The 22,339-nt window shown below is 40.1% G+C and overlaps 2 protein-coding genes across 2 annotated transcripts in view; both read right to left on the minus strand.

Annotated features, from left to right (window-relative positions):
• The window catches only part of ITGA1 (integrin subunit alpha 1), a 67,639-nt gene extending 45,984 nt beyond the window's left edge, over window positions 1-21,655 (minus strand). The window contains exon 1 of the mRNA XM_057385373.1: window positions 21,211-21,655. Coding sequence (XP_057241356.1) covers window positions 21,211-21,238 — 28 coding nt within the window. The 5' untranslated portion in view covers window positions 21,239-21,655. The remainder of the gene's footprint in view (window positions 1-21,210) is intronic.
• PELO (pelota mRNA surveillance and ribosome rescue factor) lies at window positions 11,454-15,288 on the minus strand. The gene is made up of 2 exons (XM_057385372.1): window positions 14,297-15,288; window positions 11,454-13,242 (listed from the first exon to the last, which is right to left on the minus strand). The coding sequence occupies exons 1-2, from the start codon at window positions 15,020-15,022 to the stop codon at window positions 12,811-12,813; spliced, it is 1,158 nt and encodes a 385-aa protein (XP_057241355.1). The 5' UTR covers window positions 15,023-15,288; the 3' UTR covers window positions 11,454-12,810.
• Window positions 21,656-22,339: the final 684 nt, after the last annotated feature.

A 22,339-nucleotide genomic window follows, 5' to 3' on the forward strand; every position in this document is an offset into this window, starting at 1 on the left:
AGGTAGCCCAAATGATTAAGCAGGTCAACCCATCAATATATGGTTAAAAAAAAATTACCTGACCATCCGTACATRGTAACACTTTATGACAGTCAGCAACTGGTTATCTTAAATGTTTCTTTCAATTAGAGATGTACTTTACAATACAGAGTTTACAATGCAGGGTTTACTTCCGAATTGAAGCCCATCATAGAAACACATGCAAGGATGTTGAATTACATCAGAAATTTCCAGGCAGAGATGTAAAGTGTAATACTGTTTTCAACAGTGTAATTTGTGATMCAAAGAAGGTTTATTTTGAGAAGATGGAGACTGGTTACTTTCGTAATTGTGCAACGTGGCCTACATATTTCATTATTTTAGTATTCTAATACAAGGACTAAGGAAAAAGAAAGTCCTGAATACTCATGACAATGGTGAATCCTTTGATTTGAGGAAATTACTACTTGTCAGTGTTCAAATGTGAATTGCAAATGACATTGTCTACATGTTTCTCAGTTTCTTTTGAATCTACGCTCTGTACTTGTTTTCCTCCTTGCTAAGTTGCAAGCTGTCTTTGAAAAAAAAAAGTCAAAACCCAGAAAAACTGCAAAATACTGCAGGCAAATGAATGCACTTCTGAGGGTAGATATATTGCCACTGTGCTATTATTTACACATAAAAACATCCAAATAGACTTCAAGAGAATGTGAATCATAGCACCAGAAAAGGTCCMCAAACAAATCACTCTATCTGAGAAGCCTGCACTTCACCCGCCTACCCCATCAAATTTAAAAACCRCTATCTATAAAATGCCCCAGGACAGAAACTCCTTCCAAACGCTGTGGATAACATGCAAATCTGCGAATTGATGCAAAAAATAATGCCTAACTAAAAACTCGTGCTACTAACTCCTTGCCAGGACTGCAAGTGTGCTCCTTTCCCTCCCTGAGAAAGGATCTCTCAAGGTTACTCCTTGAGGAATTGAAAGATTCCTTGCAGCAGCACGTTCTCAATCAGTGATTAACAGCATGCTAAACTTGGGACTTATTAGCTAAGTGATACAAAGGATTGATTGTGCACATTCAATCCTCTACACATAAACATTGACCAAGTCTAGAATCAGGAGCACACCTAGTTGCACCTAGACTGATGCCTCTCTGAGAGGAATTTAGAAAGCRAGTCCTTTCTGAACCTGGTGATACAACAGAAGGGTCTCCCTGACAGCTTGATCTGCCTCTGCCCTCTACGCTCTTAATAGCCAAGTGTACTTTGCTATCCAACCTCTCAAACTTACCACTAAATTTTCTCAATTCACGGTTTTATAACAATAAAATATATTGGTGATTCACTCATATGAGTGAAGTACATCACTCCATTTGTGACACAGACGAAGGACAGTTATTTTGCCTACCTGRCTTGGTTTCTTTATTGTTTCATTCCCCCCTCCCCATAGTCCTCAGAGATTGTTGGGTTTGTCAAAGTCTTAAGGCTAATACTTCTTCCATTTCTTTATTTCACAATGACTACAAACTCCTGTCTTTCATCACCTTGGGGCTGAGCATAATCATTGGCTCACTCTCAACTAAATCACTCAAGGCTGCAGGAACAGAAGAAATCCTCCAAAAGGAAATGCAAATATCCTGATATGACACACTCACACCAGCTAGAGCACCATAGAACTTAAATCCAGCCCAGTTTTTACATAGTACAACAAAAACACAGATTGTCTGTGTAAAATGCACCAATATTAATTAAGGTGTGATCCAATTTTTTTTAGAGGGCAATGGAAGGGGAAAGTTGGAAGCTCATGAATATTTAATTTTTTTCCTTAGGCCTTATACAATTTTGCTATGCGATTGTGGGGGGAAAAATCCAAAAGCAAAAAGAAATCTTGACCAAACAAAAATGACAGAGACAGGTAGAGCATGGAGACACTTCAGAATTAAATCTTAGACACATATATTAAAAGGAAAAAAAATCAACTTGAAAACTGTAGTTAAGCTATTTAGAAGAAAATTACCTATTCTTGCTGATAAAAAAAAAGCATCTATGACTATTTTCTTTGTAACACAACAGAAAATTAATTTTTGGTTTATCTGAGCCATGTTCTAGCAGAGTAAGAGGAAATTCCTRCATTTCTTCTTATGTCCTGGCTACATAAAACAGAGTTCTGTTTCTCTGTTTACCAGATGTATTCCCATAATACAGCAGAGACCTGAAAACACTTAAACTTCAAACTGCTTCTTAGCACTAGGCCTTTGATTGTTTTTCAGACAAACTTGTTATATAAAGCTAACAGGTTCCAGAAAAAAATGTAAATCAAAACAATACTCACAAAAATGATCTCCATTTAAAAGGCACAAGGAAATACTACAACAGGCTTGCACAGAAAACACTTCTACTAATCTAAGTATCCTAGTAAAATTTAAACCATTAAAAAAAAATTAAGTAACTGTATGTGCAGCTGAGAGTAGAACTTGAGGGCATGGGATAAAACCTATGCAAATTTTGAAAAGTTTAAAAATGTTTGACATGGAGTTTAGACTGAAAATATGAACCTGATCCAAATAATTCCCTTTTCCTATCACATATGTCAATTCTTTGCAATGCATCAAATGTATTGTCAATAATATTGTCCAAATTTTTTTTTCAAMCTTTTTCTCCTGTTGATAACCAAAAAGTTACTACAGTGAGAGCATAGTTGATAAGAGATTGCTACAGGCAATAATGGAGAATAAGTCACATACTTGTTGAAATGCTGGAATTTCACCATGAATGGTCCCCAGATGCTTGCTCTCTCACAAGGTCAGATGGAAATGCCTCTTCATCCCCAAGTGCACAGAATTTGAATGCCTACAGGGCAAGCCAGCCTGTCCTGCAAGAGCACGAAGGAGCAGGCTCTGCCTGTTTCACAGATCAAGTGTGACCTGCYCACAGCAAAAGCCTCAGCCTGTTTCAGGTACACACCAGCACGGGTATTCACAGTAGTGACCCTCCATTAAGACATACAGAGCTCTCCTGGTTCAAAATTTACAACTGTTCACTGCTAAAGGAGGAGAAAATCCTCAGGCAGTCTGTTTCCTTTCTTGTCTCTACTCATGAATCAACTTTGATAGGAAATCTGTTATTGCACTGGACGATTTAAAGAATATGGCTCTGTGATAACATGAAGTTTACACTTGTAACTGAGAAATCCAACAGATAAGAATGTGGGACTGTGAATTATCCCAGTGATATTAAAGCAAATCTTCCATGAACTGAACCATAAAAATAGCTGCCTAATCTGGTAAAGGCTACAAAATCACCACACATGTCATGAAAGACATGCACTCTAAGAAAAAAGGTTGGTTCATTTGGTCAAAGAAAACCAAAAGAACTACTGGTATGGTACTAGGAATTCATAAAACTGCTGTAAAAAGTATCTATTTGCCTAAGCAGCTTAGGTCATTTTATGGTCTAAGATAATCACAAGGACTTTCATAAGATGATGTTTCATATGATAGTAGCTCAKCTCCAGTCTAGCTGTGAGGTGAGCACGATTTACAGGCAACAGATAAAACTGAACTTTGTGTAAATGGATTCCTGTACAAGTRAGTAAGGAACTGGCACACAGTGTTCATCTGAGATCATCAGTAAAAAAGACAAAATCAAAATGCCAACTTTCCATTCGTATCACTCAGCTGAAAAATAGAAGATGCACCTGTAGCAAGAAACTTATTCCTTGAAATAATTATGAGTGACATGTTGGAATAGAGTATGGTCACAATYAGTAGCTGTTTCATTGTCAATTCACAGTGCAGTTGGAAAATGAAGCAATTTTTAAAATTGCAGTAAAAGTTTTTGGGCATTATTATACCAATACTGATTTGCAACATTGTGAGAACTTCAGCATAATACGCGTCAACAATATCTACTCATTTTTAAAGACTCTTGCACTCAGGTACCAATAAGAGTCTGAACATCTCTTTGGTTGTTACCGTTGCTGTAGGGATTTYTCTGGAAAACCAATTGAAAGCACTGCAAAATTAATCCTAGATCTTTTTACTGCAAATGTTSCTTTTTATTGGTCAATAAACAATTCAGGGAAATTTGGAACCAGCCATGAAGACATTATAAAAGGAAGGTTTGTTTCCCCCCCAAAAATTAGAACTGGATTCTAGAGGTAGAAAAACATCCTGTTTTTTAGATGCAGTTTAAGATAGAGTTTTCTACATGAATTACTGGCACTAATAACTTCCATTTCCCACCCACAGGACTGAAGTACACCCATGATTTTAAAGATATCCATCTGGCCCTGGCGTATTCTGAAAGTATCCTCATGATATCAAGAACCTGTGATATCATGATATAAAGAACCTGTTACTCTCTCCTTCAAACATCTGCCATCACCCTCAGAGAAGTACCATGGAAGTTTAATAGTGAGGAAATTGTCCAAGCCAAATTGAAGTTTGCAAAACTAAGGTCAGTTTGGGGGTCCTTTAAGAGTGACTCAGTCTTCTAAAGTGAACAGGAGCTGCAAGTGTTAAAAAAAGGATTTCCTAAAAAGGTATAAATGACCCTTGTACCACCAACCTACATCTCACAACACTCCTCTTGCAAATATGTGCTACCTCACCATAGATTAACATCACTCCTATGCAACTAGCACCTCAACCACAGTTTCAGCAGCAGAGACTGGCAGATCACTTCCAGCTTTTCCTTCCTGCCCAGATATGAGGCAGCACAACAGTGCTGATGCTGTGCTCTTTTTATTCTTCTTTTRTCTACAGCTCTTTGGGTACCACAGTTGCCTTTGTATGAAATAGAATTTTCCAAGCTGTGCTGATTGATACAGAAGACCAACTCACAGCTGCTCACTTCAGAATTACTGGAGAAAACATGCTTTCTAAAGGAAGCACATTTAATGATCATTACTTCAGTCTGATGACTGTTTACAAATAAAACAATAAAAAAAATTATTTTTAATAACCTTTAAAGCTTCTGGAGGACATCTAACTGGCAGAGATGGAAAGGAAAGTACTCATTAAACCCTTATCAGGTGTAATCTAAGCATTTTTGCATCATTAGCTCAGGCAGCTAAYCCCTGTCTGACAGCAGGTCAGTGCTGTGGTGCAATCTGGTGCAATTGTCCAGATGTAGTGTGAACATATGTGCTAAGAATTGAACAGACATAAACAGGGCAAAGCAATGCTCTGCTAAAATAAAAACAGCTCTGCTTCTGTTCCAAGCATGGGTACAGCACTGCTGAATTGATTCCTATCTGCTGCTGGCAACTACATCACATTTTTCAGGGTAAACAAATTCCATATAAAAGTGACCTTTTGCTCTGATTTTTTCTGACTGGAAGGCTGTTCCAATTTCTCATTTTTTCAGTAGTCGGAACTTTCTGCTCTCTAATATACATTTGCCAGTTCTTAAAAGTGTCTAAAGTAGGAAACAAAGTAGTTTAAAAAATGTTCTAGAAATAAGCAAAAATCTCAGTTTCAAACCACTACCGTCTAAAGTGCTAAGCATTTCTTCAGTGACTATTTCCACACCTTTCAAAAAAAGAGAAAATTGTAAATTTGTATAACCTATTTCGACAAGAAAGGCAAGTCTTCAAAATTAGGAAAGGTTGCACTCACAGTTGTCAGCATTAACTGTCAACACTAATTTTGTTTTTTCTGGAAACTTACCTTTGTTTCATAACAAAACATTTTGTCCAAGTAGAACGATACACAGAACTATGCAAATCTACACTTGGATATAACAAATGCAGGCAGCTAGAAACAGTTTAGGCAATCAGAAATCAGTTGTTTACCAAGATCACAATGCTTGACTGTGTACTAATAGTTTTAATAACTGATTTCTGGGGCTAACTAGAGAAAAGGTTAAAAACTTGTCATTTGGCTGATTTGATTTACTGTCTTAGTTGAAATGACCTGAAAAACTGTTAAAAACCACCAATAAGCCTTGAAACATATTCTTTCATCTATCTTTTTCTTTTCATTAGGTAGTCCCTCAAAAAMTTTGCAAGTTTATTTCAATCCACATCTGTTGGTTTGTTTTGTTTTTTTTTAAGGTCTGACTTGAAATTTTTCCTTTGCTTATCACACAGAGTGCCAACACTACACAGTGAGGTGTTTGTTTCACAGAGCAGTATTTCTGAAAAAGAAATGGCTTTCAGACAGGTATGAAAGGAAAACAAAGACAGGCTTTCACAAGCCTCAGATACAGCAATTGCAGGATATCCAGAAATTACTCCATAGTGAGAGGATTAGCAAGGTCTCAGTATCTTTAGTCTCAGGCTCAGGCTCAAGGCTCCTCTCCCACAGAAACACAAACAGCTCTTAATCACATCAGCTGGCATCCCACCCTCAGCTGAGGGTGAGYTGTTAGAACTGAGTACAGATATTTCAAACATTCACTGCATCTCTCTTTGGGGAAAAAGTCACATACCCAAACCAGCACCTCATGTTTTCCATTAAACAAACCATCGCTTTTCATCTTTCCTCACAGCTCAGGAACTTGGAAAAGCTCCCTCAGGAGACAGCTGCTCTTTTTCTGCCTCTCACCACTGCTGTCCCAGTAGCTCCTACAAGGCTCGTGAAAGCCTTGCAGCGAGGGCAGCAGTGTCCCAGGAGACTTGACTGCCCTGGCAGATGGCCAGCGTTCACCCGGCACCGGCACCGTGTCTGCAAAGCCCATTTCAACTTCTCTTAAACAACCTATCTCAGAACAGAAATTTCCACTCAGAACAGGAATAAATTATACGGGATATGGCAGTTCTCTTTACCAAATGGGAGTGGAAGTGGTCTCATTGCACCTGTTTGTGTAAGATAAACAAATGCAATTACTTAACTTTTCTCACACTTAAATGAAACTATCTAAAACACCTGAAGTCACCAGACTAAAGATTGTAAGTCAAAACACAATTTTTTAGCAAATCCTGCTGTAGCTTTCAGAGCTTCAGAAACCATTGAAGGAAACGCCCACAAGTATTCAACWACTGTCAGACTTCCTGAATTTATCCCTTGCTACCAAGTTCCTCCTACAGTAAACAGATCTGAGTCTTGAAGATAATTATCAGCCCTGCATCCTGAGCCAATCCTTTAGCTACCAAAGCAACTACAAACGAAAAGTCAAGTTAGATTTCTCCCTTACCACACACACACATCTTTTCATACAAACCCTTTCAATTAAAAAGTGTGCTAAAAGCATTTTTTCTTATCAAACAAAAGGTACTGCATGGGAAAGAATCTGCCTGTCTTCAAAAGCAGATTTGTTGGTAGCCATCAGGTCCAAAATCCTTTTGAAACATAGAACTCTATTCAGGGCTTTTTTTCTGAAATGTGAAAATTACAGCTGAAATGTGTTTGCTAGGAAAAGTCCGAATTTCAATCATTTCCCCTTCACATCTACACCAGAAGTCTGAAAACTGCCTCCCTCATCCATGAGGTCATATGCCTGAGCCAATTGTAATTTAAATATCTCAAAGCATATTTACTTTCTCAATGTGGCGTTTTACTTACAATGACACTGACTGAAAAAGGAGCACCTTGAGCCTAGTGTTAACTATGAAAGAGAAAATGGTCTTAAGCTTTGTATTATCTGTTCCCTATGACTCCTTGAACCCCTACACTCTTCCTTCATTATTCCAGGCTTGGCTTAGACTAGAAATTCCATTCTGGACCAGAGAAAACACTTCCCATCATGTCTGGTATGCACATTCCTAAAAAGGAGGACTGGTTTCAACTAATTAACGTTCTCTAACATAATGGAACAGCCAGTTTGCCAGAGAATACATGATCAGCTCTAATTCTCTTCTTCTTCTAAATAATTATTAGAGCAGCTTGACAGAATTACATTAGCTGTGAATTTAGCATTTCCCAAAACGAAGGCAATAAAATAAAGATTGATATAGCAAAACTGACAAGAGCTGGCAGGGCTTGAAAGTTGCTGCTTCATGTTGCATTTCCCAGAAGACACTGACTTGGAAGAAAGGGCTACTCTGATTAAGTGGGACAAAAGGGAGAACTATTTTCAGACAACAGAAAAAAACAACTATGATTTCAGAAAACTTTTCCCTCAAACTTTATTCTAGGCTAAGACACCTTAAGAGTCAATTTTTTCACAGAAAAGCCATTGAGCATTTCTAAAACCATCAAGTTCACAAGTTCAGAGGATATGCAGTTTGGTAATTAGACTGAAGACATTTCTTTCCTCTAAATTCTGTATCATGCAAGCAGTTATCCTCAAATCCAAGTCAATGCCCTACTTGACTCAAGCATAAGAAATGTGGCAGGACTAAACATTACACTATTTAGCAAGTCTTTAGGCAACTGTCACACAAGAAGCTTCACAACCTGTTTACTCTTTCTGCTGCTGAAAAAGCCCAGGCTCAACCCGTGTCAGAGACTGAATAAAGAATCGTAATTATCACAAGACCCAAATGGTTAGGCATTTTGTTAACCCTAAATCTGTAGAATGAAATTTCAAAACACTTTTTCCCCATACAAAATCTGAACAAAACAGTTCTTAAAAGCCAGTTGTGATCATTACAGGAGAAACACAGATACTGAAGAATTATCTAGTCCAATGCCCTGTCACCATTCTCTTCCCACCATCTGCTAAATCAAATCAGAACTGAGAAATCTTCAGTCCTAAGAGAATCAAAGCTTTTATCATTCACTTTGTAACAAGCTGCAGGTGTATACTGAGTAAGAAATGAGAAAGGAATTCCCATATATCTATATATCTATTCCCTGCATTAGAATGACTTGAAAAACTTTTTTTTTTTAATAATTATCTACCTAAACCACCTCAGTTGCAACTAGCTCTGCATTTGAAGAAAATAATTCTAAAATTTATTATACTAACATTTTATCTTAAAAAAATTAGGGGGCAGAGGGCAATGGAAAAAATTAGAGGGCAGAGGGCAACCAGTGCAAGAAAAAAATCAAATCTGAATTTTTGCCATATCTAAAAAGTACATAAATAAGTAGTTTCCTGAAGTAATGCCTTCATTTTTTTTTGTTCTGTCTGTTTTAGGGATTTCAGTTTTAGGTTATACAAAAGGATTCCTAATTGCAGATGTTCCAATTGCAGTTTCACATTTTAAAATTTGCTATATTATATCTTTTGCAGAAGCAATAGACCACATGCTGTAGAAATACGGCTTCAAATAAAAARCACCACATCCTGAAAATATGGGATTTTTCCTGCAAAACTCAGTGTCGATCCTTTTATAAAATGGGCTTTATTTTCTTTAAAAATAGTGCTGTGGAAATCTCAGAGAAAAGTGAATGGACTGGGTGATCTAAGAGATGCATGGATGTATAATCCAGCTCCCAGAAAGAAATTTGAGAGTCAAGATAAATCAGTCCAATGAGAAGTGAGCTATAATATACCTTCACTGAACAATGCAAACTGAGAAATTTTCGAAGGGTTAGTTCTAAAATTTACTTAACCTRTGAGAAACAGTAGCAAATGAAAGTTACTTTAGACATTTACATGGCTTTAAAAACATGTCTAGTCCCACCCCAAATTAAACCAGTTACTCACAAGTTAAACTGAAGAGCTCTGCATCTTGTTACACTGGTGGTCCRAAGATCATTTAGAAATAACATTTTACTTATACAGGGGTGAAGATAGGAGGAGGGAGATGAGGAATTCCCTAGTCAAATACTGTYAAATATTTTATTGAAAGATTTATCTTTTATTTTGCCTTGTAATTAGTAGGATTRTTTTGGTCCCTAGCTGGTGGTGACTTTGCACCAAACTTTGATCGATACACAACCACAAAAAATGTATATGGTAAGTGGATTTCAATGCCAAAGGTGACAGAACTAACAAACTGGGCCCTGTTCCAAAATTCAATTTTGCAAGAGGGCAAATAAATAAATTAGTAAATTTATTTGATTCATTGTATAGCACAGAAGGGCTCTGGTCAATCTGATTTCATGATAAAGCTTTCTTCCTACCACATGTAACAAGCTTTAAGAAGTCCTAAAATGAGTCTTCATTTATTTGTAATACTTTAAAATTGGAAGCTAAACCACATTATTAATTCACAGAACTATGTCAGAATGTAATCCTAAACTAAATRGAGACACTTCAAAATATATTTTTTAGTTCATGCAAGTTTAATGCAAAACAGCAAAAACTATTTTCCCATGGGTCTAGCACTTGCTCTTTTCATCTGCTGATAGCATACATCTTCTGTACAAGTGTTATCCGCACACACGAGCATTGCATTGAGCAAGCAACTTTGTAAAACACRGACTTTTTAACTAAATCAAAATTCTTTGAAATGTGGAAGATACTAACAACCCTGGAACCTGGCCAGGTCAAGCATCTGCAACTACTGAACACAGCCTACTTTCAATACCAAGTCCTTAAGCTGTTTCCTGAAACAGGATGCATTTGTATACATAGTGATTGTATATTTATTTTACTACCAAAATGCTTACAAAAAAAAAAAAAAATCCCACCCTTCCATACTTGGGACAACTCTATGTGTATTTCTTTCTTAATAACTTAATAACATGACAGCAATAGCTAAAAGAAGAAAAAAAAACCCCACCAAATATGAAGTCATGGCAGAATTTTAATTCTAAGTGTAAATAATTCAAAGAATTGCTATTTTCATTCTCTGAGCAGATGAAGTAAAAACAAATATGCAACAAAATAGCCATCTCTCTTCCTTGGTGATAACTACAGGTACAAAACACAAAATTGCCATTGTAATCTTGTAGTACACAGCAAAAACTCTTTATAACTTCTGGTTTGAAATAAAATAATTGGATCCAACTTGGTCTGATAAAATAGCAATCCATCCCACAACCAAAAGAAGAGTTTGATTTGTCTCTCAGAGAGTTTGCTGAGAAATAAACTAAAAATTTCTGGTGTACTACAAATTTGAATGTGTCAGTTGTGTACAATTGCAACAAACTGGCATTACTTAGAAAAAGGGAATATAGTAATATAGCATCCTGTGTTATAACAGCTTGGAGAAATTAATGACTTGTTTACACAWTAGCTTATTTAGGCCATAATTTGATGCATGTAATTAATATCTGTGGTCATTTTCTTCTGTTCCCTATGTTCTTCACATTAAACTAGATATAGCAGGAATCTAGCTGCAAAAGTGTATAATCAACTCAGGCGAATTTAAAAAAAAATAAATTAGAAGCAGTCTTAATTGCTGAAGAAAGCCTACCTGAGCATTCTATAACTTGTGGCACGCAATACCATTCAAGACAAAAATGTAAAGTTCAAGTAACATAATTTGTCTGTGCAAGCTGACTGTAAACAAGTGTCTTAATGGGCTTGCTTGTCTTCGGTGAAAGAAGAATCAGTGTTACAGCTCTAATACATTCTGTCCAAGAATTCCTTAGACACCATGRATGATGTGGAAAAAGGGGAGATGGCTTTAATTGAAAAGTACTTCTCCATCAAGAAGTTTAGACTGATGTTTCAGCTGCTGATAGTATTAAATTCAGCGGATTGGCACCATGAACATTGGGGACTACCCTTAAAAATTATTTTCCTAAAACTGTTCTACCCAGACGAGGAATTTTGATGGTTCTATTGTTTTACGTTCCACTGTTACAACATTTTCCATATTACTTCTGTGGTTCCTGTTCTCACCTTCTACCACATTCAAAAAAGGAATGCCTATTTACACACATAAGCCATCACATACTTGTTTTAATTTTTTTWAATTTACACATCATCAAACACTGGTTTGAAACAATACATCCACAGGTTATGTCTGAACCTGAAAGCTCTTTTTGCRTCCTCAGCCTAAGGTTTACTGCTCAGTGAAGAAATAAAGTCTTTGTGGTTTTCAATACTTTGAGCATATCAAATAATTGAAAAGGTAATTTTCACTTTTATAGTTGCCACAATCCTAAGATGATGTTTGATTTRTAATTTTAATTTATAATCTTTATTTCCATATCACAGCATACATGTGCTTTTATAAGAGATATGCAAATAGAACAATACCCGATTATGAACTTACCTAAACTATTTGCTTTCAAAAGATTCCTTCYGGAAACTAAAGTCCTGATTTTCTAAGCCTTTTCATATATTTTCTCAGAACTGAGTGCTAAATAATGCCAATTGAGCAGAATGCAGTCAATGASATCTTGTTAGTCTTCAGGATAATCTCCCAAGACAACAGCATACAAAMCTGAATGCACTGAGATTCATCATTTGTCCTGCATTTACTATCATGCTAGTGAAGAAATGGTTAACTTCAAGGATCTGGCTTCTGAAAGACTGCTTCAAGTGTTTCACAGAAATATTTTAGTGCTTAGACTKGTAACACCACACAAAGCCTTAAGAGATGATGTTGACCCCATTCCTAACACATCTTAAGAAGAATAGGGAATTCCTATCAAGATCAAGAACAGTTTTGACAGGTCTTCCATWAAGAAGTTTACATTTGTTTTGCAATACTCTTTTCAAACAGACTCTTTGAACAGAAATAGTCGAAAGTGAATTTGTCCCTGTTAGTTCACTATTTTTTCTTACATATTTCACTAAGATAGCAGTCTGCCTTAACATGTAGACTAAGCAGCATGAGACTGCAGAGCCAAATTAGTTTCTTGTACTGCTGGTAGTCCAGAATGTAACTTACAAAAGCAGTCAGCTTCAGCACAGCATACCAATGATTACTACCATAGACTCTGCGCTGAGCAGAGTTATATGCATGTTTATGTTTACTATCAAAACCTTATTATTACATATCATGGTACATCTGCACACAGTATAGAGGAGGGCCTTTAACGTCATTTCAACATGAAATAGAAAAGAAAGTGTAAAATGAGGTCACTGTAATCAATCCTCTTCAGAGCTAGATTCATCTTCCTGGTCAGAGAGCTCAGCGACAGGAAAGCGCAGGATGGCTGCCACCCCTGTCAGCTGGCCCAGCTGCTCTCCAGACACATGGAGGCTGGAGAAAATACGAACCGTGCCCATGTTCTCCCGTACACTATCTACCAATTTAACATATCGGGCACGGGTAGCCACATCCTGGTGCCGAAAAAGCTCATCGCTGATCAGCAGGGTATCAATGGCCATGGCTTCGTTGGCCTTCTCCACATGTTTCAGGCCATAAAAAGCCCGGTCAGGCTCRTGCTGTAGCATTTTATAGAAGTCATCTAAGGCTTTGACTTCACCAGCTGCCTTAGTGTCAGAAAGTCGGCTAGTTACAGCTGGGTCGCAGAGTGCTTCCTTTAGTGCRTATTTATGTCCTGAGGAAGAGTGGACCTAGAGTGAAAACAAAGTCAAAGATTTGGTGTTTTWAAAGGAAAAAGACAATTTTTTTGATTAGCCAATCACAAACATCCTCTTCTACATGTAATATTATCTTGRTTATTTGGAGAACTTATCTCCTTGAAACATTCGTGATTCTTTTCTTAAAGGATCTCTCCTGCAACCCAAAGCCTATACCAAATCCCTTAAACTGCCTTTCAAGAAGCTCAAGAAAATTGTCTCTCATTAAAAGTCTACTCTCCAGTTGCCAAGCTAAGGCTACATGAAACTACTAAAAACAAAGATCTATGTTTCTCTTTTTTAAAGCATTCAAGAAAAGGATGGGCCCTTAAGACTGCAGGCATACAGTGCAACTATTATTGCAAATCTGTGAAGTACATTAAAACTTCTCACTATCATCACTTTGCTACAAATGGAAGAGAAGGTCTCCTCAATACTGGGGTCAGTAAGCACTGGGACACACTTCACTCCCCCTGATCATAGACTACAGGCCTACATCAACCTAATTATACAAGCATCCTTAAGAACACTTATTTTAGGCTCTGAATATGCCTGTTTCAGTATATGGCTAACATACCCACCCATTCAATCAAAGAGATGACTAAAAAGTAAGGCAAAAGGCACACAACCTTCARCTGTATAGTACAAAACTAACAACAAAATTAACTAACCTCTATSACATACAGATAATTTAAAAAAGCTTTAGAAAGCTGTTATTAAACATGCATGCTACAGTGTGACAAAGCAACAGTGCAAAGTATTTTCCAACTTGCATTTCACACYTAATTGAAGAGTGAATATGCTTTCACAGAGAGTTTGAAATATCTAATACTTTCTCTACTCCACATTAAGGCATCCTGGGTGGGAACCACCCATCCTTGTACCATGCATAACCCCCTTATAGTTTGGGAGGAATGCATWTAATTTCCTCATGATTCACAGACAGAAATTTCTTTTCTTTGGTGACTTATTTCCCATGTAACTACCTTAATTATACACTACTCTCAAGCCTCATTTTACCCACTCTGGAGACTGCTTAGCACCTTACCTGTAGGAACTTGGACCTGTTCTCCAGCAGAAGTTTGTTGTCAGTCTTGACTGCCTGCTGGAACATGTAGTCACAAAACTGCTCCCGCACGAAGCCTGGGCTCGCCACCAGTACACACTTCACCACCTCAAAGTTGATATGCCTCTGGATGGCTTGCATCACCTGCTCGTAAAACCTCTCCAGCGCCCGGTCGTGCTGACTGCAGTTCCCTTTCCGCTTGCGGGGGATGTTCACCTCCACCTTGGCACGAGTRAGCGTCATGCTCGGGGTGACCAGGCAGACGTGAGCCAACCCTTCCTGCATGACCACGGCTGCCACATCGGCGCTCCAGGCCGGGTCGCAGGCCTGCTCGATGCGCTCCAGCACCACGCTGTCCCACTGCTTCTTTGCCAGGGTGAACTGCCGGTTGGGCTCCAGCTCGATGGTGTGGTAGGCGCCCATCTTCACGTACTCGTTCTCTTGGATGTTCGTACCCTTGACCCGCAGCTGGCAGGCCTGCGAGTCGAAGTCGATGGTCTCCACGCAGAGGGTGAGGGTGGTGCGGATGCGGTTGCTGCCCACGCTGCCCGTGGACGACTCGGTCTGCACCTTGCGGATGGTGGAGGCGCGCAGACTGTCACCCACCTGCAGCAGGTTGTAGGTGTGCCACATATCCTCGGGCTCCTCGGGGATCAGCGTCACCTGCCCCGCATTATCCTTCTCCAAGTCCTTCCTCACCAGCTTCATCCTGGCGGTTGCTCACGTCGCTCCCCGGCTTCCCCTGTGCCGCGGCGGCAGGGGCAGCAGGCCCGCCCCGGGAGGGAGCGCTGAGGGCTGGAGGCGGCGGGAGCGCTGAGGGCTGGAGGCGGCGGGAGCGCACGGTCCCGGACACACGGACGGCCGGACACACGGACGGCCGGACACACGGACAGACACACCAGCGGCCTTCCCGCAGCGTCCCGGGCCCGCGCTCCTCCGCGCCGCCGCCGCCGAACCCAACGCGCATGCGCAGCGCGCACAGTCGCTCCACGGCGCACGCGCGCAGACCCCGCTCCCGGCTGAGCCGCCGCCCCGCCCGGACACGCAGGCCCGGCGCATGCGTGGTGCGCCGTGCGCGCGAGTGGCGCCAAGGCGCGCGCTGTGCGCGGGTAAGCTGCCGGCGCCTCCCGAGGCTCCATCCTGCGGAAGGAAAATGCCGGGGCGGTGTGAGGSTGAGGGCGGCGGCACCGGGAAGCAGCCGCGCTCCTGCCGGAGCTGCGAGCACGGGACGTTGGCTATTGCCTCGCTGAGAGGGGATCGCCCTCTCGTTCGTCCAGCGCCTTACAGCGGCAGTCCAAACTCCTAAAGGCTCCGAATACCATCCCACGTTTCAAGAAAGGAGAGAAAAAAAAAACCCCAAATAAACAAAAAACAAACGGCCAAAGCTAAGCAGTTGTGGAAAGTTACAGGTACAGGTGGCTGAAGAGGCGGGAGGTACCTCCTGGTTCAGGGAGTGTCTCGGAGCCAGGACAGCGCAGTGCCACCCGTGCCGCCGCCTGAGGCGGAGCGACCGCCCTCACCCATGGAAATGAAAACCAGAAATGAAAAAAGCAACTTCAGAACCTAAACTGTTATTGGGACCCAATTCCGGGTTTGAAAAGTYTTGCTTAAATTTGCAAGTTACACTTGAGCCAGTACTGAACCTTGACCGGCTGCTTTCCAGTTCTGAGACACTAGAGAGGAAGATAAGCATGTTTCAAACAAAGCTTGATGTTCACATAGAAGTAACATGCCTAGCAAAACCACACATGGGTTCTATGACATTTGCAAAGAGAATGGACCTGAATGACCACTAGACAGCTCAGTGTACATTCTAGACAAATTTAACAAGCCAGAAATAAGAAAAAAAATGYATCACTGTACAGGAAGAGAGGAATATTGGAGAAGAGAAGGTTATGTGGAGATCTCATAGCAACCTTCCAGTATCTGAAGGGGAAGAGGGAAGTTGGAGAGGCATGCTTCATCAGGAACTGTAGTGACAGGACAATGAATAATGGGTACAAACTGAAAGAGGGGAAGTTTAAGTTACGTAATAGGAAGAAATTTTTCACTTTGAGGGTGGTTAGACACTGGAATAGGTTGCCCAGGGAGGTTGTGGATGCCCCAGCCATGGCACCTGGTCTAGTGGGAATTGTCCCTGCCCATGGCAAGGTGGGTTGGGACTAGGTGATCTTTAATGTCCATGCCAACCCCTTAAAAAGCTATGTTTCTGTGATTCCAAGTTCTGTAGCTTATTTCTGAATGATTTATTTAGTGTTTATGGATGAATTTATGAATTTGACTGAATATATTTAGCATATGACACTAGAAACTCCATTTCAGGATGAATGTTGCAAATTGAGAATGAGGAAAAGAATGGACAAATGCTTGAATGAGAAATGATTAAATTAAAAAAAAATGAGAAAGTAGGCACACTAATGTGCTATGCTAAGTGTGTCAGGGCAACTGCAAGACATACATTAAGTTTGGAATGACTACACACTCAGTCTGGTAACAGAAAATCATGAGGGAATCTTACAGATGAGAAGGTGCCTACAAGGAAGTTTCTGGTTTGTATTAGCTATTTTGTTTTTAAATAAAAAAAACAACCCACTGTGGATTATGGAATTTGCTGACTTGGAAAGGCTTTGGAGTCAAGAATTTAATGAGATACAAGGCTACTGTGAGCAAAATAATCCCGTATCTCCCATTATGATGTACCTATAAATTTCTCTAAAGTATCTTAGCTCCAGTCAGTTGTGGCAGGACAGTGAACTCAGATCTGGCCCAGTAATGTGCGTTCCTTTTCCCTAAGCTTGATACTGGTGTAAAAACAACTTTATCAGATATTACATAATAGGATTTATTTATCAGACCTCAGACTCTCTTCCTGTGAGTACACATGCTTAACTCTGTTAGCATGAATAGTTTCACAGAGCGAAGCAAGACCACCCAAGGGAATATAATATAAGCACATGTGTAAGTAATTCTGTTTAATTTGAGCTTRCATATACTAAAAAATTTGCATTAACATTTTAATGCAAAAACAGAGGCAGAGAGTCTCCGCATTCAGCTTTTCTTTAGAGAAAAGTGTGCATTCAACTTTATTTTAGGAGTCCCTTTCACTTATCTGTGTAAATGCTGCATGGTCAATTAATGGCGAATTTTCTTCTTTACATTCTTTGCAACTATAAAATCGCAAGGGTAGACCCTATGCTATTCTTTCAAGAAAGAATAGTTGTGCATATTTACCTTCCACATTAAAATGTACTTTAWTTTTTATTCTTTTACTGCTTTGACTCTTCTACTGCTATTTACAAACTTCATTGCAGTCAAATTTTTAGAAGCAGCCTCACATCCCTGGAGATGCAATATATTTTGGATAAAGGTTGCAAGTTGGCATCCAGTACCATCCAGTAGAAAAGAAACATTCAATTTAGGAAAATAGGTGACTTGCTGTATTAAAACCTCCCCACAACAGCACCACACACATATGCACACAACACACACACACACACACGCTGTCAAACCCCCAACAAAAACAAAAAACTCACAACAAACAAAAACTGCAACCAAAAAAACCCCAACTTTGATCAAAGTTTCCACTCTAAATACTAAATTGACTGTTGTAGAGACATTTTGATATGGGGCTTTTCTCCAATAGCAAGTTATAAGGTTTATAGAATTATGATCACTGTTCCACAAATATTTAGTGGCAACTGTAAACTTCAATGATGTTTGACTATCAGCAAGACCATTGGCAGCTTACAAAGGAAAACATTTACCAGTGATGATGCTTTGCCTACTCTGGTAAAAAGTAAGTAGTGGATATCATTATTTGTTTCAGTATATCAAAGAATGAGCAGTAGAGGAAAAACATCTCCAAAAAATTAAGAACCATATAAGTTTCTAAGTTCATTCTAATTTTGCCAATAACAGGRAAAGAGCTGAATTTGACCATGGTAGAGCCAAAACAAGTGGGTACTTTCACTCACATGCAGTTTTATCACAGAAGTTCAAAATTGCATAGCCTGTTCCTGTCTTGGTAAAAGAATGAATAGGTGTAGAACCTAACAGTTCTTGCAACAGTTCTTTAGAACCTAACAGTTCTTTTAAAATACAATTGTATAGGTACTAATAATTGCAGCAATTTGGCATCCATTTTTGGACATGTTTAAGTACAATGCAAGATAAAGATGAAAATGGTGATAGCATATATTCATAGGGATTTTGGAACCATGCCGGTTATCTAAGGTTATTATTCTGAAAATGTTAGAGACACACTGCCCTACATCTTCAGTTCTTGATCACCTATTTAATGAAGATGGGTTATGTACAGATTTTAGACAAGGAGAGGTCATGTTCATAGGAAATGCCCTCTCCTCTACATTATAGCCACTTTCATTAGAATTCCTGCAAACCTGCTCACAGCCTGGGTAAGTATAGTAGGAAAGAGTCTCTAATATAGGGGGAAGTTTGCTGAGAAGCATTATTGTTGCAAGAGGAAAGGAACATAAAAGAGAAAGATGGAGAGGGARACTTGGGAAAACATCTCTTTTCATGCTTCCCCTTTATCCTGTGGTTGTCCTCCCCTGGACTGGCTCTGGACAAAGACCACTTCATTTTCTACATACAGTTCTGTCTTTATTTATCTATTTATCTATTATTAAGGTGAGTACAACATGATCATCATCAATAAGGAGAGAAGTCCAGGAGCGAACAGGCTTTGCATAACACTATTATTGAAGAAGCATTTAAAGGTAATGGAACCCTTTCGACTGACTTCTTCCTTCCTCATCTGTTGAAATGTAGGGCTGGAGAAAACTTCAGCAGATCCATAGTCAAACCACTCACACAGAGGCCAGCTGAAGTAAACTCCGCCATCYTTTATAGCTATTCATCCAACTTCATCAAAAGTCCTGGTGAAGGAGACTATACAGGGATGGGGTTTTTTTTTGGTAGCCTAACAATTCAGACCTGAAGAGTAAGAAAATTCTTCTAAATATTCCCTAAGATTTTTGCATAGTCAGTTACATTGATTTTCTTTTGTCTTTTGTTGGACACRTGGAACCAAGTATTCATCAATATCTTTGGGAACCAACATATGGGATGTGGAAAGTCATGACTGAGCGCTCATAAAAAAAGAAACATTGACGTGGAATAATATCCTCAGCGATGATACTTGGATAAAAATATATATTTGAAATGTTCAACATTCTTGCTACTAGATAAACAAGGCTAACTCCCTCAGTCTTTTGTCATAGATCATTTTCCTCAACCCTTACCAGGCTTGTCAGTGCTCTGTGCATTTCTGTTTGCATGTCAGACTTCTTGTGGGCAAGATTCTCAGAGGTCTCATCAAACCAAGATGTATTAATGAATTAATATCTATATAAATACATAAATATACATAACATCTCTATGTACCTCCTGTATTCTAGATTCTCTTTGCTAGCACCTGCCAGATTATTTGCTTTTTGTTTCTTTTTAAGAAAGAGTAGCATGTAGTTTATTTTTTCATTAATTTCAATGCCAGTATAGTTCTTGTGAAGAAAACTCATTGTCCATATTTTTCTGACATTTTTAGTTGTTTGTGTAGGAGTGCTTCTCTTATTTTTCTGAGACAACTTGAATCCTTTTCCTGATATCTGTAATGCCTCCTCTTATTTCTAAGTATATTCTCTTTCACACCAGCTTTTTAAAAAATAACCATCACCACCACCCCCACCACCCAAAAAGTAATCACCTGGCAAATCTGGATGAGACCTTCTCTTGAAATATTTTGTTATCTGACAGTAAAACTTTTTGTCATTACTGGTGAATTAACTGTCAGCAATACCAGTGGCAACTTTGCAACTCTGAAGGGAAGTTGTRGCACACTAAATTGTTGCTGCTTTACAAAGCATCCTTTGAAGGAACACAAACAAAAGCTTATTTTGGAGTATGTCTCTGTATAATAATAATAAAGACAGTTATGAACATCAATTAAATATAGCACTCCAAAATACTATATTCAGATCCTGTGTCTGTTCTTTCTTGCACAACAAGCACAGAGGRAAGAGGGGAAAACTCTAGTTTACCTTTTCCCCACTTGCTGCCGCCTGCATTTGGACAATTCTTATGAAATTGATTTCTTCCCCTGTTTCAGGGGGAAATGCCTTCAGGTTCACTATGTGCTACTTGCCTGCGCAAGAGCTGCTGGGGAGTTCAATGTCCAAGTTTCCAAGCACATGAATCCCAGCATTGCCTAGCTTCYTTCCCACTTCTTGGATTCCCCTGATTTCAGATCCAAAATGTYACAACAGACTGACTGGCTAGGGAGATCGTTACTCATTGTATTCCTTTTTCTAAAAGAGCAATTAAGTCTCAACAATCAAATCAATGAACGCCTAAAAGGAAATATTACATATTCCATCTCCAGATGAACTCATATTTCTGAAKTGAGTGTATTAACTTCTTCCTCACTTCCCTTTTACCATTCAGAAGCCTGAAAGCCGAATCGAGGAAAGCAAAAGATCTACCCTAATTAAAAAAAAATCAAAAAACAAAACCAAGAAAAAAAAAAAACGCACCAAATCCAAAGCACCAAAACCAAACAAACTTGTTTCTTCCACGCCAGGTTCAATTACAGCATGCCTTCTCAGCCATTCATCCTCATCTAGCAACCACCCCTTGCCCCCCCAGATTCTAAAACTGATTTAGGGATTAAAGTTCCCTGCGAGAAGCAAACGAGGAGGTCCCTCACGGCCTGCGGCTGGAGGGCAGCTCCGGGAAGGGCACTCCCGAGCGGGATCGGGGCGGGAGGACGCCGTCCCCTGGGTGCTAGACCGTACTAGCTTCACCCGCTTCCCGCCGGGAGCAGGGCTGCTGTAGGGACCCGAGCCTTCAAAGCAAGGCAGAAAGAGGGCTTTCCTCACCTGTCAGCATCCAGCAGGAGGCAGCCATGCCTGGGCTGCTGCGAGCSGGGGGCCGGGAGCCCGGTCGGAGGGCAGGGGTGGCGGGAGCGGTCCTGCCGCCGGCGCGCCCGGCGGAGCTGCGCTGCCGGTGGAGCTCAGCGCTCTGCACCGCCCGTCCGCCTCGCAGCCGAGTTAGGCATTTCCTGTTTGTTATTCACTCTTTACGTTGCTTCTTCGCATTAAGGAAAATTTAGCTTCCTCCCACCGCACAGAGTTTTCCCCCCACCCACCCCCCTAAAGATCTCTGAGCTTTGGAAACCTCCCCGTTGAATTAGCCCAGTGTTAGGATGTACAAATAAAGCCAAATCTCCCCCACTGAACGCTCTCGGAGAGCCCAGCAGACCTTAAAGGGACATCTCCCCGTTCTTAATTAATAAGTGTCTCCCGCCGGCCAGCCCCTGTCCCAGTAGGGCAGGAGCGAGCTGGGTGTGTTTCACAGCCACCTCTCGCCTTATCAACGGGACAAACACGTCGTTGAGGTAGGGGGGTGTGTTTGACTGCTCGAGTTTAATTTCTCTGACATCACCACAGAAAAACGCACTCTACGGCCGGTCGGTCTTTTGCCCGCAAGAGGAAGCCAGCCACCCCCTCCCCATTCTCGGCGGCTCTGGAGAGGCAGTAACTTTTCAGACAGTGGGCGATTTTCTCCAGTCTTTGAGTCCTCCAGTGCTTTGCTGCGTGGAGGAAAYACCAGACAGCTGCCTTTGCCCTCATCTATCCAACGTTTGCACGGCATCCTTTCCCACTCTTTCCCTGCCCCCAGAATGACTTAACTAATAAATAACTGAATAAATAGCAAAGGTAATAATCAGCCAGATTCAAGCTTGTTGAGTAGGGACTTTCAGGGTTTGTGGCACACTCAGGAAAAGAGCAGTTTTGCAGGACTTTTGAGTTTACCAGAGCGATGCTCAAGTGGAGTGACACCCCTTAGACGTGTATGACCTGGACCTGGTGTCACTGGACCTGGTGAAAAATCATTTTATTGCTTGTAAAACAAGAGAGCCCCTGGTCCTTCAAGCAAGGGAAATTTTGTTGCTTCTAGAAAAAACCTGTCATTTTCTTGACTTGGAGCAAAGGATTTGGTGAGTAA

The sequence above is a fragment of the Malurus melanocephalus genome, unplaced genomic scaffold (assembly GCF_030028575.1).
Source record: "Malurus melanocephalus ecotype Western Australia unplaced genomic scaffold, MMel_1.1 scaffold_819, whole genome shotgun sequence".
In the NCBI taxonomy this organism is placed as follows: domain Eukaryota; kingdom Metazoa; phylum Chordata; class Aves; order Passeriformes; family Maluridae; genus Malurus; species Malurus melanocephalus.